This window comes from Ochotona curzoniae, unplaced genomic scaffold (assembly GCF_017591425.1).
Source record: "Ochotona curzoniae isolate NIBS_2020 unplaced genomic scaffold, NIBS_Ocur_1.0 contig_21, whole genome shotgun sequence".
In the NCBI taxonomy this organism is placed as follows: domain Eukaryota; kingdom Metazoa; phylum Chordata; class Mammalia; order Lagomorpha; family Ochotonidae; genus Ochotona; species Ochotona curzoniae.
In genome coordinates this window covers 8,154,386-8,180,932 of record NW_024465322.1, presented here as the reverse complement: position 1 = coordinate 8,180,932, position 26,547 = coordinate 8,154,386, and the positions used below count along the sequence as shown (strand labels likewise).

Below are 26,547 nucleotides of genomic sequence, written 5' to 3'. Positions count from 1 at the left end.
GTTTTCAAGTATCCTTTCATGGTTCTGAAAGAATTTCTGAGAATTGTAGGCAGAGAGACAAATCAATTTAATTGTGGGATGACAGACAAAAATGATTTCTATAATTAAAGCCAAACTTTTTAACAAGGCGTAAATAAATGTCTGTATGCTCTTATTCCTTTTAATTCTTGCTAAGAAGTATTTAAAATCTGTACATATTTTTGTGTTCACTTGAGAACTTTAGAGACATTAAGGAAAGAAACAAGCAAATAGGAGAGTATAAATAAATAAAGAAGCTTTCCAGTTCCTATGGCCCTGTTTTTCAAAAACCCTACAGTATAGTTGAAGAGAGTGTAAATTTAAGTTCAGGCAGATATCTAGTTCTAGATCACCTTACAAATATGTTAACTGTAGGGTACAATTCTGTTGTATTTTACTTGCAATGTAATTATAAATAATCTTAAAATATTTAAAAGTTATTGATAAATTCATCACTACACTTCATATCTTTTCAAGATCACAAATGGCTCTGCTCTTTTGGATTACCTGTCTTTCAATTACAAAAATACAATTAATTAGAAATTCTATTTAATTTGCCAATGCTCTGTATCATGTTCAATTTTTAAATGCACATGTAAAATAAAGAATTTGTATCCCTTACTTAAATAAAACAAATTTTGTTCAAATACATTCAAACTTAAAAAAAGGTAGCAAGTAATGTGTTTTCTGAAATCTGTTTATCTCACCAGGAAAAAAAAAATACTACCTATGAAATTGTAGTGAGTCATGATTCATGATTGAAATCAAAAGCAGGGCAAACAGACCTTATCTTTGAAGCTGGCTTGACAAAAACAAGAAGGCATCTCTGTGTCATGGTGGGATGTGGGATAACACAGATGGGTGTGTGTGCTTTGAGCTCTCGCCCCTACATGGGAATCGGCTCCTCAGTTTTTGAAAAGGAGTCACTGTCATGATGCATAGCGAACACAGCAGACAATGCGAGGGTTCTGTCTGCAAATCCAGGCCAATATAGACAGTCTCTTAAATAATGAATTCCTGTTCACTTGTCACCACTAATCCAAAAGACATTGCCTAGTTTATATCACCCCAGGATAATGGGTGACATCTCAGACTTAGGATAAAAATATCTTAGCACAGTTAAACCATTCCCTAGTATCTTTTGAGTTAACATTTTACATGGGACCCCCAATTTTTATTCTCTTCCCCTTATTAATAGAGATGTATCATTATTTCTTTAAGTTAATCAGATAAATTAGATACAGCAACTGAATCTTGTATATTTTGTCAAAGGTGAAATTTACATGTACATACACACTTGCCATGTCAAGCGAATTCCACTGGCGTGTTTAAAGCAGTGCAATCCTACAGAAAAGGCACCAGGGATGTGATAGAACCATGATGTTTTAGATTTACATAAATTTAAAAATTCTCTATCACTGTAACTGCCAAGTCCTAGAGATGGAGCCTTTGAAAATCTCTATTTAATGCATTTCCTTCACCTCTCTTGGTGAAATATGTTAAATAGGCCAGAAAAGAAAAATGCTTTGAGTTCATATAGCGTTTTTTCTTTTAGATTAAAAACTTGACTCACTATTACCAAAAGTGCTCAAGAACTATCAACATAATAAAATCATCTGTGAAAAAGCACCTCCTGTACTAATTAGTAAACATATATGCCTAATAATCCAAGCAAGGTAACCAAGCCCAAATTGAGTTAAACATATACCCCTAAACTAATCAACACTTTGGCTTCAAACATTAATTAACCAGAATGAGCATGAGTTATTCTTCTGAAGTGCCAAATGTGCTTATCATTCTTATCCATATATGTAACACAAGAAAACAATCTGTGCTTTATAACGTGATTCTAATTAGGCATTCCACTGTGGATGTTAACAGATAATGATAACAGAGTGGAGGAGATTATTCCATGATGTAGATGTATGATCATCCACTACGGTTCAGCAATTTGTAATGACTCTTTAGCTTCATAGATGTATTTCTAGATATGTGAATCATACGTTATCACACATTCTTTTTTAATCCAGTAGCTGATTCTTAAAAATAAATCCCATAGTGTCTGTTTCACATCATTTCCATGAGCTAGTGATGGGAAGAAGAGATGAAATGTGTGCTAATGAAGTGTTGCATCGAAAGTTGTTGCTTTTGTAATTACTAAGGAATGTTGCCCATTTTCCCATATACAGGTCTGTGGATCAACACAGACATGACTGTTAATGAGAATATGCAGCAAAAACACGGTACCCCTCCAAGAAGGCATGGAATGATAGGAACCTTATGCATTTTATAGCCTCTCCATGGTGTGTATAATTTCACCAGGGAAATATATGCTCAACATTCAAGGAATATTGCTCAGATATTTCACAGGCTTATGCCGACAGTAAAAGCATGTCCCTTAGATTCCTCGCTTTTGGACAAGGAGCCGGCAGCTGGTTACCTCTTTGCAGTGAATTCATAAACACCATGAATATCCACTTGAGACCTAAAATGCACAAAGTTAAAGCAAGTGAGTAACCAACCTTGGCGAAATATCGCATCCTTGCTGCATAAAGGCACCCAAGGAAAACCAGAGACTATTAAAAATCCCAAATTCATTAGTTGATTCGCTACTTTGGGTTTCTCGTCCATCTTCAAATTCCTCAGTGTGCCACTCGTAGGGGCTAAATCTGCTGACCAGGAATAAAACTACACTGACCCCAATGTAGGCAAAAACAATGCACATCCAGATCTCATAGGCTAGAGGATCGAGAAAGGAAAACACTCCTGGCTTGGACTTCTGAGGCTTCTTGATCATGATAGAGATCCCGAGGCTCATAAAGGGCTTTGAAAAGTCAATCACCTCTTCTCTCACAAGAGTAATAGTTAATGGAGCAATTGCAATGTCAGCTTTCTGCAAGGGAAACAAAGGAAAGTCATAGTATCTGGAGTCAAGTTCACAAAGGAGTCGTTGGTGACATCATTGGATTAAAGTGGAGATCATTACGTTCTTAGTATAGCCCTTGTTAAGAATGCATAAAATGTGGTTTGCTTCCCAAATCTCACTCCTTCTTGTAAATAAATGTCCTACTCACTCGCCTTGACTGTGATTCCCCATCTATCCTGCATCTACGCCTTGCTGCCTTTTGCAGAGGACACTTAGCACATAGACAGCCAGACAGATAAACCAAACACTGCCTGCTAATCTACACGTTTACTTCTGGCTTCAGGTTCTAAAATTTCACAAGGAATTAGGAATTTCTAGAGAAATGTGAAAAATCAAAAACCTCAGACAAACGCTTTGCTGGGAGGGAGTTGGCATTCTGGTCATTGAGTTAAAATTGAACAACTTGATCTGTGTAAAGAGCTATACTTACCCCATAGACAAGTTCTCCAACCATCCCATTCCAAATTTTCGTGTCTGCATCCCTGGCCCCATACTTGCCATCTCCAACTATCGTCAACTTGTACTTGAACCCACAGTGTTTGGCAATTTCTGCAGCCAAATCAACACAGTAACCCTCATAGCGTTCATTGCCTTCGAGCATTTCATGATTTTTCTTCATCATAACATATGGCGATTCCTGAATTGAAAGACAGAACTGAATCAGCTTTAGCCAATTAAAACAGCTGTGCCAGAAAGTAGTATTATTGAACCACATATTCTGATTTAATAATGACCTGATTTAGCAATACACAATGTAAAACCTAGATGATGGACAACATTAACCGAGAAAAATAAGAATGACACTTTTGAAAAGGGGTCCCCAAATACCAGCCATTATATATCACTAGGATGACTTGAAACCATGTATCCTGGAGTAAGTCAGACACTCAAAATCACAAACTGTTAGCTTGTCCTCTTACCAAGCTTGTGGTTGCTGGGCTTTGTCTGGGAGTACTGATACTCAATATGTATTTTACCCAATTTAGATTTTTTCCATAGGTTTATTCTAGGTTCGATTTGCAACACCAAGAACCAGCTTAGCCTGTGTCACTGCTGCCAGAAGTGGTTACATTTGGGAATGAGATTCCTGGCCAGTGGCAGGCAGTCTGAAAGCATCATGGTTGTGATAATGCATGGATTTTATCCTCATGAACTTTAAATTTTGCTTTGTAAATTAAACCAGCCTAGAGTAAACCAACCTAATGCCACAGGTTAGATATAAGCTAGTTTAGCCCAGAAAACCTAAGTGGGAATCAGTAGGAGAGAAAGCGGCTCAACACAATTCAAAATCCTCCACTGTGAAGCGGCACCAATGCTATTTGGGCCTCATTAAGATAGTTTCTTCCACAGCACAATGAAGTCAGAAAATTTCAAATGTATCACTAACTTAAATTTGTTAATTCATTCTTAGGTACGTACTAGTGTTTGCATCCAAAACCCTTATTAGCCTGTATATATTTTGAGATCAACATCATTAGGATAATGGTTCCCATAAATAAACTACCTCACTGCTAAGTAAACAAAACTAAGTTGCTTTGCCACAAAACCATGCCCTGTAGTGAACTTTGCTTTCCCCATTTAATTTTACCAACAGAAGTTGGTGATGATTCACGTCTTTTTTGCATCTAACCAAAGCCTAGGTGTTCAGGATGTAACCCAATGATACCCCCTTCCACTAAATACTGCATTTATTGTACAATGGCTGCATGCCAGATCATGTGTTAGAATATCAGGTAAAAAGAGGGGCAATAAATTATCCTCATCTGTAAGGAATCCAACTTGTATTATGAAGAAAAAGAAGTAGCCGATATTATTAAACCTGAATTGAAAGAATCTATTCAGAGACGTAGTGTGAAGAGGATAGACCCCTCAGAGTCTATTAGCAGGAGCATGCATACTCATTTTAATACAGTACTGGACTAAGGTTACATTAGATGAATAAAATAATGCAAATACAGTCCTAGAACTTAAGTGTCAGCTCTCCTGAGAAGATAATTTTTACAATCAAAAATGAAGAACACAGTTGTTGGTAGCTAAATTTACCAGGATTGTGGTGACTACAACAGTCTTATTCTCCAGTCCCGAGGTGTCATTTCCGGAAGGAAGTTCAGTCAACGTGACCACCATTTTGTCCACCTCACTCCAATAACCAATCTGAAAGACACACACAGCAGGTAGATACGTGTGCAAATCACTCCACACACAGGAAAATAAGGGGTTATTTTTTAAACTTACATTTGAAATCAAAACCACGTGAATTGGACTTCTAAACAGAAATCTGTCTCATCTATTCATCTATAAGTCCATGTATATTTTTGTGTAAAACCAAGCAGGCATGGAACCATGGAACAGAGCTAAGAAAAATAGCAAGCCAAAAATAATTCTTTAAATTGTATCTTCATGTCCACCTTTTCACATTTTCCAAGAACAATCCATTTGAAAGAGATCATAGAGAAATATAAACAAAATCCAAACAATGACATTTAGCCTTGACAGTTAGAAGGTGCTGAACTGAACAGTTCCTTGGTTCATTTGAGCAGTTTTCTTTATTGTTCTGAACATCAGCCTTTAGCAATAATTTGTTCCCCTTGTCATTAAAGTCTTTTCCCACTCTAGTTGTATAGCCGTTCTACTTACAGTTATTGCTAAGATGATATTTCAGTGATACTTACAAGAAATGAATAGGCTTGCTTTAGAAAATTATTTTCAAATGCATCTGTTTCTGATGGTTTTTAAAGTCTATCTGTGAAAATCCTCTGCAAGTCACTCTTGAAGGGGAAGATGACAGGTGAGGAGATCCCTGCCACTAAGTCACTAAGGATTTACCTTTCGGGGCCCATTCGTTTTGAGTTCCATGATGTTAATTGTATAGTTTATTCTTTTTCCGTTCTGGTCAAATTTTATATTTCCTGATAGGCCTTCCACCTGAACCTAAGGAGGAAACACAAAAAAAATCACAGGATTGTGGTTTTCTCACAACCAAGATACAGATTGTACAGACCACTGTTTCTGGGGTCATGTCAAGAAAATGACACAGATCAGTTCTCTCTTCCCTCTTCAGACTACCTTTGTGTTGTTAGGTAGCATGTTAAATATAAGAGATAAAATAAACATGACTAATAGCGCCTGGAAGACGAACCAAGAATCCTTATACGACATCAGCCCTCAGCTCCAGTTGAATGACTGACCTGTTTGAGGGCCCTCTCGATCTCCACACCCTGTCCCCAGGGGACCGCGGGGTTGGCCAAACAGTCGCCTGCATTGCCCCTTCGAGAGATTTCTATTCTTTGCTTCCGGAGGTTGCGGAAAGCCTCTGTCATCACTTGAACGGCATCGTAGGTCAGAGCAGACGTGTACTAGAAAGGATCACACACTTTCATAAGAACAGGACAAAGTTGAAAAACTCAGTGATGATGCATTTAACTCCGCAGTTGCTCGCCATCAAGTACTTGGAAACCTTCCAGGCTCTAACCACAACGTCTGCTTCTAGAAACCCAAGAATCCCAAGAATCAAAGACAAGTGGCCAACTTTTCTATTGTGTTAATATCAGCCATTTCAAGTGAGAGCTTTTATGGTTATTGCATCAATATCTCAATTAGAGCATCAGGTCATGAAATGCAATGACAATCTTCAAATGATCAAATTAGAAACAATTTATTCAATGTCCAGAGGAATTTTCTCTAGTTCATCTGAAAAAAAAAAAGTCTCAGGATCGTTGTCTCTAATTCAATTCTGGTATTGCTACCAGACAAGTATGTCTGCAGTAGTCTAGGGGGTTTATTTCAGATCCTGAGGTGACTCTGCTAATCATGGAAAAGAACCATCAGACCTACTGCCCTGCATGCTGTAACATCCTATGCTGATGCCAGTGTCGTGGAAAAGCAGGTTAAGCTGTTTGCTGGGCTGATCTGAAGCTGCAAGACAGAAATTCTGTCCAGGTTCGTCATGTGGGTGGTAGTCCAACGCTGAGAGTTAAGTGCTTCTTCCAGGTCTTGTGACGGGTACAGGGGCCCAAGGCCTTAGGCTGCCCTCCTTTGCTTTCTCAGACCATCAGCAGGGAGCTCGGTTGGAAGTAAAGCAGCCAGGAGTAGAACAGGTCCCCGTATGATTTGTTGACATTGCAGGCAGAGGATTAGCCTGATAGGCTCCCACACTGGCCTGCAATATTACTGTATTTTAAATTACTTCTACTTAAGATTCAGTGGGCAAGCTTGAGTGTTGCAGCAAGGCAGCACTCGGGGTACTCACATCCCATATTAGAGAGCCAGGGTTCCTGTCTCAACTTCTCTCCCTATTCAGGCTTCCTTCTCATGGGTACCCTGGGAAGTAACAGTTTGTGGCTCACGTCCGTGAGTCCCCGCCCTTCACTTGCAACAGAATGGAGATCCTGGCTCCTGGCTGCAGCCACTGCGGCCATTTAAGGAGCAAAGCTGAAGCTCTCAGTCCTTGCCTTTGTCTCTCTCCCTGCCTGTCAACTCCCGTTGTTTCAAAAAGAAGAAAACAAGACCAGGAAGAGAAGGAGGAGGAAGAGAGGAAGAGGAGCAAGAGGAACAAGGGGAGAGACAGCAGAGAAAAGACTTTTTAAAGAGAATTAGGCTATGTCCAATCAGAATAGATCTACTCCACAGACTTATGTTCCTGTTTTCTAAGAAGGAAATTGCATTGGTCAGTTTGCTTTCTTATAAAGCAATCAGCTCACTGCCACTGAACCTAAATGGAATAAGGTGAATGTACAGGGCTCACACTGGGACTCAGCGTGTTGTCGCAGACTGCAGCGCTGGCATCTCATAAGAGTTCTGGTTTGCGTGTCCACTGCTTCATTTCTCATACAGCTCCTTACCAGTGCCCCTAGGCAGAGCAGCAGGAGATGCCCCAAATATCTAAATCCCTACCACACAAAAAGGAAATTTGGTTGGCAGGCTCCTGGAATTTGATTGTTTCAGCCTTGGCTGTTGCAGCCATTTGGGATGAGCCAATGGGATCTCTCTCTCTCTCTCCTGTTTGTCTTTCAAATAAAAAAAAATGAATAAAAATAAATACTAAAAAATTTTAAAACATATTAACAATTTTCATAGTTGCCAAAATCCCAAATCGTCACTGAAGCACTTTGTGCACATCACCAGAAGAAATCGACAGTGTCATCTTCTGAAGGCTGTGGGGAACGATGAGCGACAGGGCACCGTACTAAAAAGCAGGATTCCGTTTAATGGACCGAGACCACCAAATCCACACAGCACATGATGGTGATGACTCAGAGCATGGACATACAAAAACGGCCTTTCAGCCTTTGTCAGATGCCCAAATCCAATTAAGACACAAGCCCATTCTCATTTTAAATTAAAAATCACAATCACAGAAACACAATTTGAGGCTGAAAGGAAATCAACTGCTTCTGGATCCAGAGCTCCTTCTCGTCTATGTTCTGTGCATGTGGCTCTTTGGTTTTTCTAAAGAAATTACGTCCACATCTTTTGATTGGGTAGTTATGCTCTAGCATTCCTGGAAATGGACGCATATTATTTGGAAGGAAACATGATCCTCTTCACTGGAAACAAACGCCTTATCCCTGCGCCTTTGTGTTTATGGTCTCTGAAATCCCTCAGCTGCGCTGGTCATTCATGTTTCAGAGAGGGGGTATTTAAACTCCGCAGTGCCACATTCTCATCACATCACATCCTCCCACAGAGAAGAACCCTGGGGAAATTGCTCATATAGTCCATTTTCCAAATTTTTAAAATTTCATTTAAAGCTTGTATTTTTATGGAGACTTGCTTTTGTACTATAAAAATCAAATACACATTGTAAACATGCATGTTATATTGAAAAAGTACTAGCCAGGCCATTTAATAATGCATTTGTGCAACTACTGATGTATCAATATCAGTACTGGATAACTGCTGGATCGGTACTGCAAAGTACTTTTCTCTCTCTCTCCCTCTGTTTTGTACGCAACAGATGTGAAAAAAAAAAAGTTCTGTATAGCTCAAATTTATGACATAAGAATGTCATAGAAAATGGTATGGTTTATCAAAATGATGACTTTTTTCCTAAGCATGTTGTCTACATCATAACAAAATAAAAAATATATAACCAAAAAAAGAAAGATTAAGCTTCAGATACTTTGAAGAAGTTACCAGATATGTTTGAATTTTGAAGTTTGTTTACTCTGGGTTAAAAAGCGCTGCATTTGGCATCACATGGCAGGTTCAAGGCCAGATTTTATCATTTTCTGTTTTGTTGTCCTGGGCTACTTAACTAATGATTGCTGGTGAAGTGAGCAAAACCAGGTCTCTGAGACGATTGCCGAGGAAAACAGGAGGAGTGAGCCCAGCGTGCCCTCTCCATCCGGCAGCCAAGCTGAGCCGTTGGCATCCTCGTACTGCCTTTGCAACTCCATGGAATATATTTTGATTCCAGTTTTTGAAGTGAAATTTCCAAGTCATAAAGTTTTATATGATATAGTTCGCTGCAAGTTTTGTTTTCCAAAGGATGCGGCATATGGGATTTGAATCTATAGCTCTGTGATTCTGAAGCAATAAATGACAACAACTGCTCAGCCAGCAAGGACTATTTGATTTGGAAACAGAGTTTCAGGCAACTCCCCATTCCCTGGCACACCAAGAAGGCTGGCCATCTAATTTAGCAAATGCCAAAACAAATCAGTGGATGTGAGAAGCTTGACTAGTTCTAAAACATGCTAAAAATGTTATTATTGATCATTAGATTTGCTTTTAAAAATTATTATTTCTACCTGTCTTGATGTTTGATATTACAATGCTTCGATACCAGCCAGTCTACTGTTCCTGATATTCAGAAGTCTGTATTCTATCAGAAATGGCTTTTCAAGTTGGTCTGTAATATTAAAAGCTCTGAGAATTTTTACAGTAAAAACTCAGCTTATATAATCAGCATTTCCCAAACTAATCATTCTCTAAATTTTTCTCTAATACCCATTGCTTTCCATAAAAGCAGGCTTTCGTTTGACATACACTGAGATGGTGAATATTTTGTGACCAAGTAAATATTACATACTCATTTCTAAGAAAACAGCAATTATTTAGTTAAAATTATACATAGAAGGATATTTCTCAAGAGGATATTATATAATAGAAATCTCAATTTTTGTTTTAAACAATAATTATCACTAGTTTAAACAATGATGATATATATAGCAAGAGTAAGTAAATTTATGAGAAAAAAACTTAGGGAACCTTGTACTTATTTTTAGTTCCTAATAATCACCAAGAATCAGATCCAGTAACAGGAAATGAGGATGTGAGAAAATACATTATAAATTTAAAATTATTCACTTGTCTTAATTTTAAATTCAACTGCAGTACACCCTGCAGAAAAGAGCTGTCTGGGATAAGGTCATCTTTAATTTACTGGAAAGCGTTTTAAACATGTGCCCTTTGAAATCTCACTGCCAAAAGGCACAAAATCCTCATAAAAAGGACGCAGCTTCGCTAAGGATTCCAGCTTTACCCCACTCCCCAAGGGTGAAAGAGTTCCATGGGCATGAAACCAAACTCAACACCCTTTATTATTGTCAACACATACTCAAAATAATTTTCATCTGTGGTAAAAAAAATCTTTATTTCAAAGGAATATATTTAAAATTTAATATTTTGACAATTTATCCTGGGTATATTGACTTTGACTGAAAAGATCTTTGCTTAGGGTCAACACTTACATATTCAGAAATCCTAAATTACATAAGTAGTCTAATTTTCAGAGTAAGAGGATAATATTCACCAGAACAGGGGGCAAAAAGTATGTGCTGCAGTCTGGCTTGCATTCAGCCATGGGAAAAGGCATTTGTTGGCGGTCATTTCTTTGCCATGACTCTCTCCGACTTCCTACACACCTTCTAACAACCTGGAAGCCCTCATTTTTTTTTTCTCTTTTCCCATGAGAAACAAAACACCAACAAAAGAAAACTACGTATTGTTCCAGGTAATTTAGGATGTAATTTTGGAACCTGCGGATCAGTAATGTCTTCCAGTTGGCCACTACACGCTGAGCCCCAGGACCCCCCATGGTGTCAGGGAGTCTGCTGAGATGTGAAACACGTTTCACTGGGTGATTAACTTGTCAGTTCCAGAAGTCACAACATTACAGACAGGAGAAATTGCAGCCGTCGCCTACCCTTCCCTTTCCAGGAAAAGAAATGTGAAAATGAGCTCAGGTTTCAAACACTTTAATTGTAAATATTAAAAATGCATCTTATTGTATCATCTTAATGGTGGTCTACTATATGCATCTTTGTATTAGTTTTTGAAGTATATAAAAGTTTACAGCCAGCAGTTTTTTAACATAAGGATTTATTTATCTGTCCTGTGCACACCTCAAAATCTTGAAAATGTGTCTGATATGTAGACCATAGTTGGTAAAATGGTTTACTGTTGGTATAGCAAATGGCAATGGTTCAGCTGAGATTTTGGTCAGTTGAAACACTCAAGAAGCAGAATTAATTCCACTAGGCCACCAGGGTACTATTTAATACATGGTGCTAATTACTGGACAGAAAAAGAATATACTATTTTCAGAGAGGGCTAATGACTCTCTAAGGACAGCAATTAAGAAAGTTTGAGTCTGCGTGTGAAGTTGCTTGCTATGTCCTGTGAGATCATTAGGGGAAAGCCATCATTGAAAATGCCACATGAATGTCAGCCCTATATCATTCTTGAATTCCTAAATGCCATCAGAACTAAAAAGACACAAACTTGAACCAAGATAACAAATTTCAAGATAACCAACAATATAAAATAATGTTGAAAATTGCTGGAGACAATAAAACACTAAAAAATCTTTCTAAGGATATGAGTATTTGCAAAGTATTTTTGAGATAGTGGAAAATCATCTTTATAATCTCTTTAGAACAATCTTGCAAGGAAGTTGAAATGCTGTTTTTTATTGTGACATGAAATTCAGGGTATGAAATGGGTCAAGTCAGGTCAAAGTTACTTAAAGTCATCAAATCAAGTAACTCAAAGATTTTCTATGACAAGCACATCAAAAAGCATCACAATATTCTGGCATGAATTTCTGTCAAATTCCATAATGAAAATTTCATAGTTTTTCTTTCTCAGAAGTTTGATAATATCCAAGTGTTTACTTACTTGTGTTTTATAATATTCGTCATTTCCATAAACTCCCTATTGCAGGTTTAACGTGTGCACATCACACTGAAATGTAGAGGCAAGCAAACACAAAAGAGGCAGACAACCTTTCAGAGTCTTGTTTAATCCACAAGTATCTCTCCCCTGAATTTATGAAACTACATTCCATACGATTAGTTATAACTTTTATAATGATTAGATTACTTCTCAATCAAGGCATTAAGACATTGGTCACAAATGTGACCAATTAGCCGGTTTCTCTTCACCTTGTCACCACCAGAATGCAGATATGCAGTATTTTGCCTGGATTATTTGCAACATCTTCCAAAACCTTCCCTGCCCCGTCTGTACTCCCTACTACCTGTTATACCCAGAGAAACAGTAAAGTCACAATTAGCAGTCTCCTCCAGGGCTTCCCTACTGCTTCCAGAATAAGATAAAAACTTCCTTAATATGTCCACAGAAAGCACACGACCTGGACATTACGGAAGTATGCTTTCCCAACATTGTGAAAACATTGCTATTTAGCCTCCAGCCTTAGGAAAAAGTTTATGTTTTTCTTGCATAGGAGATATTTCATATGCTCCCTGCTAATCCCTGTCTCTCCTTTCAGTTTCAAAGGTCATGCTGCTTCTTCCAGGAAACTTCTTCCTCCCAAACAAAAATCAGAAGCATCGTGCAGGAGACATCAGGTAACCTTTGCTTTGTTTTCCTCTGATGGTTCGTCTGAGATGGCTTCATTACATAGCTACCTTATTCTAGGCACTTGAGATAAATCAATGGAAAAGTTAAGAAAAAAATTGACACTCTCAAGCAGAAGAAAGGAGAAAATGAATAATGGAATGAATGTATCGGTAATAAAATACCACGCACTAGAAGGTCAGAATGAGGCAGATACTGGAGCCAAGGAAGGGAACTGGCTGACAAGGCGATGGTACAGACTCCAGTTGTACATAAATAACCCATGTTGGCTTCCTTGAGTAAATGCCATTTGATTAAAGTCAGAAAAAAAAATGCAAGTAGGTTATACATGCACAAATTGAAAGGAAGAGCAATCTAAAAACATGGTACAGCCAATGCAAAGACTCCAGGGTGTGCAGACTGCTCTAAGACAGTTTCCATCAATGCTATCAAGTAATGGCCTGTTTGTGGCCTGCGGACCACACACTGCTTGAAAGACAGAATTCTGGCTTTTTTCTGATGCCTACAACAAGATCAGCTATCAATTAGATATTCAATAAACCTATATTGACATATTAAAAGATACATGACTGAATGAATGTTTCCTCTACGTATCAAATCAGGGGAAGTGAGATTTAAAATCTCACTGTCACGATTCTGTTTAGTTTTGTAATAGTATATAACACTACAGATATTTTGCTATTTAGGGCCAGGCATTGTGGTGGAGCTAGTAAAACTGCCCCCTGAAGTGCCAGCACACTCTGAAGGGGCTGGCTGCCCCATTTTTGATGCAGCTCCCTATTAATGGCCTAAAAAAAGCAGTGAAACATGACCCAACTATTTGGGTCACTGCCATCCACAGCAGAGACCTGAATGAAGCTGCTGGCATCAACCTGGCTTAATGCTGGATGTTGTGGCCATGCGGGTAGAGTCTGTCGGTGGGAGGTCTCTCCCACTCTCTCTTTTACTCTGTCTTTTTCATCTCTCTCTTCTGCTCTTCCTCTCACTCTCTTTTTTGTTCTCCCTTCCTGTCTAAACTCTTTCAAAATAAATAAGCTTTAGAGATTGAAACACATTTGATGAATATTAAAATATGCTAGATTTTGAAACTTCTTTATATTTTATTTAGGCTTATCGCATAAAATTTTCTTGAATTATGAAACTATGGAAGACTAATTTTTGTATCTCTGTGCATGTTTTTTCCCGCAAGCAGCACCTGTCCCTCTCCTCTGCCCAACCACATGCAAAATCCAACTTAGGTTATCCCTGCTGATGAAAGCTTTTCTTGGCCTCTCTTTCTCCCATGCTCCTAATCATAGGCAGGGAACTGTATATTTGGGAGTCATCCTTGCCTGCTGCATTTGATTACTGGTGCGTAATCACCTCTGCTTGACAATGGGCTCTCTAGAGTAGAAGCCAGCATTTATCAATTGTTTAAACACGTTTAATTCTTGCCCAAGTAGTTCATGTGTACTATACATCTGTATTAGGTTGAACTCCTACTGAAAGATGCATTCTTTCCACAGATTTCAAAATTTTATCAAATCTGAAAGATGTTATAAAATATAGTTCTGGAATTAACATAAAGGTTTACAAATGTTGAGATTGAAATAGACCTTGGCAACTGGCTGAAATTCTCTAAACTTGGCAAATACAGTGTGAGACAAACTAGCTTTTGTTGGCATCCAAGGCTATGAAAATTCTTAGTAAATATTTAGTCTTTGCAACTACCTGAGAATTAATGTACATATTTATATGGTATAGAAGGGATCATTAGACACAGAATTAGAAAGTGATTTACAGGTTAAAATTCAGCATTTCCCAATCTATGTCTTTTGCAACACTTGACAACGAAGACACATCATAATCTTTTTGAAAATTGGCAAAAGTAACCCAAAAGGAGACCTTTGTGGAAGGAAAATGCAACACCAAGAAGAGAACAAAGAAAGATCATCACACAGATTCTCAAGGTTTGGCACTAGGTTTTGGTGCAAAGATAGAGACTGCTTTCCCAAAGATTCTCATAGCCCATAGGCACCTTGCATTTTAGCACATGATACATGAACTTGAATAATGGTACAACTTATAAGAAAAGAATGTCTCCTTTGCTTTTGCACTTCTCACAGCAGGCAGCAGTTGGGAGGTAACATGATAACTACTGGAGCGGTCCCTAGGAGCATGTGGATGAATGCCACAAGCACAGAGCCCAAAACGACACAGTTTCTTAGGGGATGGGAGGCTGTGATTCCACAGAGCAGGATCAGTGGTCACATGCCTACTGGGTCCAGACAGAGACTTCCTCTGACACTAACTGGGGGTCTAAGTGTTGTAAAAGTAGCTACCACTAGACCATGCTATAAACAATCCCTCAAGGCTGAATTGAGGTCATCTAAGGAAGTCACCTAGTTTTTAGGAAAAATTAACTCGGTGCTATTCTTCAACATCCTATGGGATGCTTTTCTGAAATTAAAAAGATCTATTTATACACCAAACAGAGAGAACTTCAAAGTCACAGAGAGATCTAAATTTATAATCAAACAATGTAGGCTATATGATCAGGTGCAACCATGACAGTTAACTGAGATAGTTTTGTTGCTGATGAACTCATATGCAGTCCAGTTCAGAATAAAAATATTAAAATCACTACATATCTGAAAACATTCTGCATGTTTTTCTCAGTTTTCACAAAGGATATGAATATCATCCCCACCTTGAATTTGCTTACTCCTCAAACCTGTTAGCCAGGCTTGTACCCACATTCTCCATGAGGTCAACAAACAGAAGAAGCACGAATCATCTTTCTCTCAAATGGATATACACAGAATAAAACACAAATCAACCAAAAAGACTTCATCATGTCCAAATTACTGGAATACAAACATGAGTCTGGTTTGCTGAGGTACTAGGACCTAACGTTTAATAATTCATGATTTGATTTCATGAAACAGAGCACTTATATCTCTAATGATTTAAACAAATTGAGAAAGCTTTATTTTGTTTGTGTCCCAGAGACTTATCCACACACACACACACACACACACACAGGTATATATAGAGGTATACACACAAGAAATCTTCAACCACCTAATAAATGTGCATAAATGTCCACTTTCCAGGACTCTTCTTTAATATTCCCTATACCTCTTTGGGCAGGCAGTTGTATGTTTATGGATTGACCTGTCTACAAGAGAGATTTGTTAAGATTAGATATAATCTGATGTCTGTTGTTCCTCAATTTGTTTGCAAATGCAATTTCAAGACAGTAGGGAAAAATTTCTCTGAATTTTCAGGTCTCAGCTTTAAAATCACCTCCTTAAACAGAACTTCCAGGAACACATGATTTCAAATAGTCTTGTCCACTATGTGTCTGAGTTTGCTGTTACATAAAAATGGCAAAACAGCTAAGGAATTTAGGCAGAAGGAAGCAGACTAGCCAAGAGGGTTAAAGCGCCACAGTTGTTTAAACCACCAATTTTGACAAATATTTTTCACTGTCACATTAATAATTGTGCCCTCGATTCTCTTTTGGAGCTTTGCCCTCCAACCTCTACTCCCCGGCTCTTGCATCAGAACGGAAAAGCAGAAATGCAGGCAGACCTTGATTGTGGTTGTGTGTGCTCCAGGGTACTCCTTTTCTTCCAGGGTTGACCATCTTTCTATAAACTTAGATACCAAGGAATCATCATAGTCCACGATCTGAAATCCAGACACGTTCGCACCTCCAAACTGAATCTTTAATAGGTCTCCATCAGTAAATCCCTAGACATAAAACAGATTCTGTCATGCTCTCTGTCTGGGAAATGCTTGGAAGTTAACATCAACCGATCAACCCTGTAAATTATGATTTTACATATTGCAAAGGACATATTGTAAAGCTTCCGGAGAATGTTCCTAAGGAACATTTTCAGAAACACTAAAAACCAGTATGGATCTTCACTCACCAACACATAGAATATCTTTTTCTATGATATTGGTAAAATTAAAAAATACTTTCATAATTTTTATCTGGGGAGCATAATTATTGGCTGTTTACTGGCTAAGAATTTTGTTTTCTGTTTTCATCAAATAATGTAAATAGCTCAAAAAAAGTGTATGACAGAAAATTCCTAAATTCTCTGTACTACTGCACATACTGCATGACCAGTTACATTCTTCAAAACATGTAATTTCCATACATATGTGTTTTTCACTTGTTTACTTTAATTGCTCTTTCTTACATTATTTAACATGACATTATTGTTGTTTTGTTATGCCAGGTGTGTATATAACTTATTTCCATGAGTAAGCCACTTATTTTAAGCAATATTTCGTCTACACATTTGTAACTCTGTAGTCACAGTGGTCAAATAATATACAAGAATTTAGCTTTCTTTCTTGAACAGTATTCTCCCCCAGAGTTAATCGATGCTTCCGTTTCTCCATTATGTGCCTTTATATACTTTAAGCTTGCTTTCTTCCAGCTTCTCATACATTTCAAGTTATCCATTTCACTGACTCCTTGGATATTTGATTGTTATGAAATCCTGTTAGTGAATCAGCTCCTGTCTCATGCCATGTTACAGCAGCGTCCTCACGTTGGCCCTGGCCGTTGTCCGAGCTAAATTCTCTGTTCCCTAGGTTGCGCTTTTCTTTCATGCTTTCTTCCTTTTCTTTGCTAGAGTTCCTCAATATTTTGAAGGAAATTCCCAGGAAGTGCAGCACTATACAGAGTGTTAGACTCAGTGATTCACAAGGGAGTCCATATTGGGAGCAAATCAAGTTTTCAGAAAAGGAAAAACGGAACCTGAGTTCAGAACAAATATTGGATAAACATCTCCCTAGAAACATGACAGCAGCATCAACTTGCGTTTTTTGGTTTTGTTTTCTTCTTTGGATCGCTCAAGTACTTCTATCCTCCATTTTGTCAGATATTAATTCTGAAATTGATGAGCCACCTTCTGTTACTATTTCATAATGTTCCATTATAAGCTTCTCCATCTGGACATTTTTAAAGATCACAGCTCTCAATGTGGCTGTGTGCTGTTCATCAAATGGCACCGGTCACACAGGGGACTGCCTGTCCTGAACCAAACGTGGTTCCAGGAGACTGCCTAGAGAGGTTCATTTGTTTTAACTCTTGCCTCTCCATGAGGATTCCTTTAAGACCTCCTTCTTAGCCTTCAAGGGCTGGTCCTAGGTGATGCTTGCAGTTGCTAACTGCAAAACTTTCATCAGGTCAGCCCACTTCTCCCAATGGCAGGTAGGTTTAAGTTTCAGTGTTCTATGTAACTGATATAATGTCACAAAGAAAATATTTGTCAGTTTTAAGGTTGTAACAGAACATATGACATATGACATAGATGTCTGTCCACACAGACATGAGAGATTTCTGGAGTCAGTCTTGATTTGATGTTTCGAATAAACTCTTCAACTGAGAAATGTAGGATACCAATATCCTTGATAGTTCCAGGTTCTCTTAGTTTTATCTTAAAATGTACTCTCAGAAAGTACACTTATTTCAGATATTATATATACATCAAACACTTCTCTGAAAATCTCCCTTTACCTAAAATATATTTTCTAAGATTATTTATAACAATTTTTAAATTTCATTCTAAAAATTCTTACATGATTTATAATGTAGGAAATTTATTAGGCAATGGCAAGAGAGTTAACAAAACACAAGGCAAAAAAAATGTTATCACTTGTAATACATCAGATACAACTAAAGCATATCTTTAAAGTACCATGAATAAATACTGACCATGAAAATTATTTTCATATTAATTATATCTCTCGTGAAAGAATAAACACTAATCATTTACTTACTAGATTTGCAATGATATAGTGGTACCCTTTAACGTGTTTTCCAATGGTAATAACCTAATAAAGATGAAAAAAGTTATTTAATAAATGTAAACAATACAGGTGTATAATTGTAGTATCATAGTCTGGCTCATGACAAAATGAATTTTACCTACAATGTTTCTGACATTTCACACAGTCATTTCTGATAAAATGTAATTTTGAAATCCAGGAAACGCTTGTCTCAGAAAAGTAATAATGTATTATAATGCCTAATGAATGTCATCTTTCAAAAATTCAATAACTAAACTGAAATATTCGCTTCATTTTGTTAGTAGTAAAAAATGCTAAGAGGCATGACACCAAAATATGCTTACCTTGTAGGAAACCCAGGTTGTAATCCTGCAAATACCGTGCCAATTTTCATTGTAAAATCACAGTTAAGTAGCTCAAATCAACAGCTGAGCTTTCATGCTCTTATGTGTCTTCTCGATGTTATAAGACACAGCATGTTAATGATATGTAAATCCTTACGTTGTCTGTTCCTACCCTGTCCTGATACACTTAAGCAGAGGAATGGCAGACTCATGACTGCTGCTGCAAGACTGTTACAACACAGGGGGACACAGTTAGGAAGGGAGGGTGGGGGGCGAGGCTGGACTGTTACAACATAGGGGGACACAGTTAGGAAGGGAGGGTGGGGGGCGAGGCTGGACTGTTACAACACAGGGGGACACAGTTAGGAAGGGAGGGTGGAGGGCGAGGCTGGAGATCCCTGAGCCTGAAGAACTGTATCGTGAAAAATAAAAATTAAAACAATTAATAATCTGTTAATTCAAAAAGAATACGAACGTGCAGATGAAAGAATTCTTATTTGGTTATATGAAATACCATTTCTGTTTTGCTTATGTGTGGTTTAGTTTAGGTGGACAGGATAACTACATGATATAGCAAAATGTCCCAGAAACGAGTTTTTTTCCATGAATCTGAGTCTAGATGTGTGTCAAGGTAAGCGTAACTGGGAAGTGGCCATGCTCCTGATGCACACAGCAGTGCCCGGCGTAATTGCTCCTGTCTCAGCGCTCATTGCAAAGAGAGGAGAAACTGGTGCAACGGCGTGCTTAGACCTGGAGCACAGAGAGGCCAGTGGGATTTTGTTTGATGAGAATATTCACACAACAGAAAGCATGAGACGCCAAGGCTACTGACAAAAAGTCAAGTTACCAGCCGCCTTCCCCGATTAAACACTTGCGGTGACAGCCCACTTTTTTCCCACAAGTGAGTAAACTTTAGCAAATCAGGGAAACTCTTCCTAGGCAGCTGCCAGGCTCTGGAGGCCCAGCTCTGCCGCTCTCCAGACAGTCAAGGCACATTGGACGTGCAGCAGAAATGCTCTGACATCACCTCGGGACTTTGTGTATTCTGACTCTCCAGCCTGGAAAGTTCGCCCCAGCACCACAGCCTTCCGTGCATCGACTCCCAAAGCACATTTGGCTCTCACACCAATCATCACCACCTGACTTGGCCTCCTCCCCGATAGGCAGGCGCTTGGAAGGCGCACTTAAAGAGTGAGGACGGAGCCCTAGGAAGGATTCCATCATGTGCCGCTTGGATATTAAGGGGTGGCTGTTTGGAAGCACAGTGTTGCTAAAGTGTTCTTATGTGATCCAGGTGAACTGACACTGACCAGTGTCGACGTGAGAGTGCTGAACAAATGATGTCCTTCTGAAGAAAGACATTCACGTTATCTCTAGCTGGATCAGGATGAGCATGTCCCCCGAATTTCCCACTGACACTTGCTGGCTCTGCTTACGGTGCAGTCTGCTGCTGGAATCACTCATGGCTTTTTTTTTTCTCTTGGAATTAAGAAACATAAATGGTGATATCAGTAGTCACCACTTGATCTTAGTGTTCATATGCACATTCAGTAACGTACCTGTTAAGTGAGCATCAGCTGCATCAAACAGCGGAACTTTGTCTGTAATACCTAGCAATGCACTAATTATAGAAAAGCTTACATTAATTATAAATGTCTGTGACCGCTAAATCATTTCCCAGTCCAATCACAGATAGAAACAAAGTGCCTCCAAACTTTATCAGATAACAATAAAAATTGTCATAGTCTAGGATAGTTTAACACTATGCTAACCTCATGCCACTGTGCAAATAAAAACCCTTGTTGCATCTCCACTCCCTTATAAATATTGGTTGAATAAATAATTGAATAGAAAAATCATTTTCTTGGAATGTACTCTATCAATTTCTATCCGGTAAACTATTTGTTGAAATGATCTCAAGCTAAGTCATTTCTTTCTATAATTTGTCTCATAACAATTCTAGTCATTCATAGTGCATTGCAATATCAAAATTATATATTATTTTCTATAAACACATAACTGATTGTCACCTAGATGCTTTAACCTTGCTTTCTTAGCTGTCACAGTCTGGCTTGTAGACACTGCAGACTACTTGTTAAACAAGTTAATGGTAACTCCATTTCTGTGAGTCCTTTGCAGATAACTCTTCCTTTTTACTTAAGGACTGTTCCTTGTCCAACCACTCTGTAGGGTAACTTGTAACATCGTGATGTGAGTGTCACATTTTCCCCACTCTAATCCATGAATTCATGCAGCAGGTCATCTTCCTCCTATCTCATTTTGCATCACACGTTTCAGTTACAGAAAATTGCCTCAGTAATGATTTGTTAAATGCTACATCAGTCATCGAGTGAACTCACTGAACACATTTTAGAGTGTCTTAATATATATATATGTCTGCAGAATACATTGGGTTTAGTTGGTGTCCATTTAGACACATTTGTATGTATGACTACAGATTTGTTTGAAACACTGTTTGCCATGTTTTCCAAGTCTCTTCTAGTTTTGGAATTGTGTGTGTGTGTGTGTGTGTGTGTGTGTGTGTGTGTGTGCATGTGCACACACATTGGCATGTATGTTTTAGTAGGCTTTCAACAGCATATATTCTGACTCAGAAATACATTTTTAGACCAGACGAATGAATATTATTAAAATTCAGTTTCAATGAGGGCCTCCTAGGAGATTCAAATCAGTGTTCCAAAGCTAACATGAGAGCAAGATACCTTCAGGTTCAAACTAATCCTAAATCCATCTCCTGAAACTAGAATCAACAATCTTGACTGATACTATTCAGCTCTCAAGCATACAACATTTATTTCTTTCTCATAAATGCATTTCAACTAGGACTTCATAAACATTTATTTTGGCAGAATATTTAATGCTGTACTAATTCATGAGTCAGTTAATGCCTAGTCAGACGAAGAAATGCTTGCCCTGCTGTTTGTTTAGTTTCCTTCCATTCCGATTTAGTTCAAGGAACTAGGACCATCAAGCATAGATACTACTAGTGCAGACACAACTGCTCCTCTCTTGGCAAGGTAATATGCAGATCTTACTGGGCAAGTCAGGGTGCCTTGTTAACACCTTGTTAACTATGGTTTCCAATAGTGCACGTAGTTTGAATGTGTCATTCCTACACATTTAAGTTCCACACATTAGTTTGCTTTTATAGTGGTACTTGAAAAAAAAACTTTCAAAAATAAATATACACATGTTCTGGAGTCCTACAGACCCATCTGGACAACAGCATGCATGCAATGAAACTTGATAACTACTCACGAGTCCAAAAATGCCCATGAATTATTCAGTTTGCCTTAGAACTCGGACTTATTATGACTTGATAGATGTCTATTTCTTTATCTTTAAACAGTTAAACAGGATTAAATTTAAAATTTCCAATTCAAATACCAAACATACTTGTTGTACAAACATTGAAGCATTCAGTATGTGTGCAAAGAATGGCATATTGAATGCGCTGAATGATTCGACACTATGTCAGCGTAACCGACAGCTGTCTGCCATTGCTAACCAAAGCCAGGTATAATTTAATTGATGAGCTTTTATGCATCCTCCACAAATCGTAATATCCAAAGTGCTGTTCCAGCACCTTACACAACTGCTCTTGGCAAATGCTGACGCTGCACACATACTATATTTGGTGCCATTAGAAAATAGAGCATAGCGAACCTGGTCTACAATGTCGTTCACTTTATCCCGTTCACAGTCCAGGATTACACGCCGTTCTTTTTTTAACTCCAGATCTTGGAACAGCGATCGGTAGGTCTCATCTTTCTTGTCGTTGTTAATGTTTCCCACATTGATAGCAGTCACTTGCCATTTCTTTTCAGCAGCAGAATCCAGCACAGCTTGCAGAGTTGACAAGCCTAGGGAGGCCAAAAAAAGCGATTACCGATAAAGAGGCCTGAATCGCTCGGAATTGTGTTGTGAGAATCGCCGGCTCGTGTATTTTGAAGAAGGACGTGCTTTGTGCAGCAGTTGTTGTGTTCAATGACACAGCAACCAATTTGAAGAAAATCTCTTTAAAGATGGGCCAGTTGGTTATTAACCAAAGGCTTAAACCTTAGGATAACTAAGAGAACGATGATGCTGTAAAGGAAGTTACGGGGAGGAGCTTTCTCAACCTCGAGTTATGTCCACTTTATTTCAAAAACTCCTCATTTAAATGCTACAATTCATTGTTTCCATGAAAAAATATATACTTATTTCTTTCAACTCAGCTGTCCTTTGGGGTCTGACTAAGGCTTAACACCTATAACACGTGTGATTTAAGAGGAAGCAGGGATGTCACACACACCCCTTACTCTTAGACAATGGAAAAGATAATAACAGAATTCTCAAGAAGAGCTCGTTTTTGGTGAGCTCCACTGAGAAGTCATAATTGCCATTTAGTATTTGGCAAACAGTACTTAAGCTTGTAATTCACATCATCTCTCGCCAGCTCTCAGTCACGGCCTGGCTCCTATGTGGTTGTTGCAAGCATTTGGAAAGTGAACTAGAGATAGGAGAGTCCTCTCCCCACCCTTTCCTTTTATTCCTTTCTTTTTTAAAGATTTATTTATTATTTATTTATTGGAAAGCCAGATATACAGAGAGAAAGATCTTCTGTTCACTGGTTCACTCCTCAAGTGGCCACAGCAGACAGCAGAGCCAGAAGCCAGGAGCCAGGAGCTTGTTGTGGATCTCCCATGCAGGTGAAGGGTCTCAAGGCCTTGGGTCATGATTGACTGCTTTCTCAGGCCACAAGAGAGGTGGACGGCAAGTGGAGCATGAACCAGCACCCACATGGGATCCTCGCAGCCCATACAGTAAGGCAAGGACTTTAGTCACAAGGCTAATGCATCAAACCCCTCTTCCCTCCTTCTACCTCCCTGCTTTTCTTTTTTTCTTTGCATTTGAGAATTTCAGGAAATTAATTAATCATTTTGAAAACTTATAAAAAATGAAGCAAGCATTTCCGGGTCTGTACTAGATGCATTATACTCAAAGTCCCAATAAGTTAAACTCTGGAAACTCCAGCTAAAAGATGATATGAGGTACATATTTTAAATTCATATTCTAAAACAACCTTACAATTCATTATCATTTTGTAACATCTAGTGAAATAATGAATAAAGGCGAAAATTATCAACTTTAGATCACAACATGAAAAGGGGGGCAGCAGAGATCATTCATCTCCAAATGATTATAGTCAGGAAACTTTATTCATTATTTGTGCCAACAGTGTAATCCCGAGTCCAAGATCTAAACTGAGCAAATAATTGCTAGAGAATGTACAGCAACATAGAGTTACAATAACCAAATTGCTACCACAGGAAACAACATTCCAAAAGACAAGAAAGAAAAATAATTTATCCAATATATGACATATTAGACTTTGAAGAAATAGTGGAAACTATATGGTGATAATAATAAATAATCGTCCAGGTATAATGTTATTACGGTTATGAGAATCATTTTTAGAAATTACCACTGAAATGGTCACAGATGAATCTACCTGATGTGAGAGATTTATTTCTAAATAACTGCAAGAACGAGCGATGCCCAGGACTGGACCAGGAGTAAAGCAGAGGCCTGGAGCTTCTTCTGGGTCGTCTACCTGAAGAGCAGGGATCCAAGCAGACGGGCCATCCTCTGCTTTCCCAGGAACAGTAGCAGTGAGCTAGTTTGGAAATGGAGCATCTGGGACTTGAACTTGCATCCTTATAGGATATGTTGCAGGCAGCATTTTTTTTATTATGCCACAATATTTGTCCCTACTTTGTTATTTTAAAAGTCCATGATAAATATTAAGCTATTTTAATTTTATTTCAAAATGGAAAATCAAACCATACTTTGAACGTCAGGTTACAAAAATAGACAGATCAAAGATACATGCAATAACAAAATTGGTCTCCTGTATCTAGTCTTGGAATAAAAAATATAAACATGAGTTTTACAAAGGACAGTTTAAACAGACTACACGCCATTGGCATTTTGTTAGTAATAAAAGTTGGAAATGTTTGATTGGCAGACACTAGGTTAAAGCTAGAGAGAAACAAGATGTTTGGATTTCTACTGAACAGGAGGGTGATAACATTAAAGATTTATTTCTCTCACAAAGCAGCTGAAAAACACAATTTTGAGGTATTTTCATTGCAAACATAGGTTAGGAACTGAAAAAAAAATACATTGACCCTGATTCAAGTCAGAGGATATACACACACACGAAAACATCACCTTGAAAGATGTACAATTTTTCTATTTCTGCTGAATTTTTTCAGTAAAATTAAAAAAAAGAAATCAGAGATGGCTGGATGACTTCCATTGAGCACAGGTAATTAATCCTTCCATGCTAGAATTCAAATCCTCTTCCTGGTTTTCACTACCAGAAGATACGGAGCACACATAGCTGTCCATCATGGTCATTTCAGTGACTGGCCATGTACTTGGATACAGTGTTAAGGCTAGCCAACTTTCACTCCAAGAATGAGAAAAAAATAGAGCTACATTTCTAATTCTCTTCTTTAGGCACTACTTTCCACATTCCAATCATTTTGCAACTTCTGCTGGTCACTTTCTTAAAGATATGTTACATCTATGAATGATGCTGTACGTGCTATCCCTTTAGTATCATATATTAATTGAAGGTAAGACTTTTATTATCAGCAATGCTTTATTTCATTTTTCCTGTATGTACTTGTAGGTTTCACCACATACTAAAAATTTCAAGTGAAAATGCTCTTGATATTTTTGCGTTGCTTTTGGAATATTCACATATTGCAGAAAATTCTAATGCTACATGGCAATTTGTAAATGGATTTCATGAATAGTTTATTCTAATGCTAAAAGATGTTAGCAGTGCACCTTGTCAAAAAATATGGAAATGATGAGTAAAATCAATAAGAATGAATTTAGAAAATGACTGACACTGAAACTCATTCATTCCATGTGTCAAAAATAAACTACAGTCAGGGCATTTTCTTCACTGTTACAAATCTCAGGATTAATAGTTTGTAACCTATTGAGTCCAGCAAAGATTATATCGATTTATTAAGAAGTAAACTGCTCAAGCAGTGCCATATTGGACTTGACATATTTAGTTTAGTCAGAAGACACTGAACAATATTAAATTACTCCTTAAGGACACCCAGAGGTAACTGGCAATCCGTGACGTGATCTGGCTTGCAACTTGAAGAGACTGCCACCCTGTTCTTGGTCCTCCATGTTCTGTGGTTCTATATTTTCATCAAGAGTTACTCATCTGCTAAGACTCTCATTCAATGTGGTTTCTCCATTTCTCTCAACTAAAAGTACTGCAGTTGCTGATTCCAGTACTAAGTGCTGCTTGCTTGGTAATAAGCAGGGCATTTAAAATCTAAAAGTCAGTATGTCACAATCATAAATTTACAGGTCAGTTTTGTGTTTGTGTCCTCTTGGTGCTGGTTTCTCAAACAGGGAGGAAGTGTAACTTAGGACTCGTTAGTTCCCTTGCATAAACAGCAGGACGAAGTGTCTTTATCAGCATTCACCCCTCAATACAGAATATAAACAGTTCTATATAAGGTTATTGGTTTATTTAGAGTAATAAGTAAGTTGTAAATATTCGATTGCAGCATGTTTATTAATAAATCAGGATAT

At 38.1% G+C, this 26,547-nt stretch overlaps 1 protein-coding gene across 3 annotated transcripts in view; it reads right to left on the bottom strand.

The window, feature by feature from the left end:
* GRIA2 (glutamate ionotropic receptor AMPA type subunit 2) overlaps positions 1 to 26,547 on the bottom strand; it is a 97,160-nt gene that overhangs the window by 14,711 nt on the left and 55,902 nt on the right. For all 3 annotated transcript variants that reach the window (XM_040971324.1, XM_040971321.1, XM_040971322.1), the window contains 8 exons: positions 22,597 to 22,793; positions 18,557 to 18,610; positions 16,346 to 16,507; positions 6,133 to 6,300; positions 5,771 to 5,875; positions 4,988 to 5,098; positions 3,375 to 3,581; positions 2,541 to 2,911 (listed from right to left, as the gene is read on the bottom strand). In XM_040971324.1, the coding sequence (XP_040827258.1) occupies positions 2,541 to 2,911; positions 3,375 to 3,581; positions 4,988 to 5,098; positions 5,771 to 5,875; positions 6,133 to 6,300; positions 16,346 to 16,507; positions 18,557 to 18,610; positions 22,597 to 22,793 (1,375 nt within the window). The remainder of the gene's footprint in view (positions 1 to 2,540; positions 2,912 to 3,374; positions 3,582 to 4,987; positions 5,099 to 5,770; positions 5,876 to 6,132; positions 6,301 to 16,345; positions 16,508 to 18,556; positions 18,611 to 22,596; positions 22,794 to 26,547) is intronic.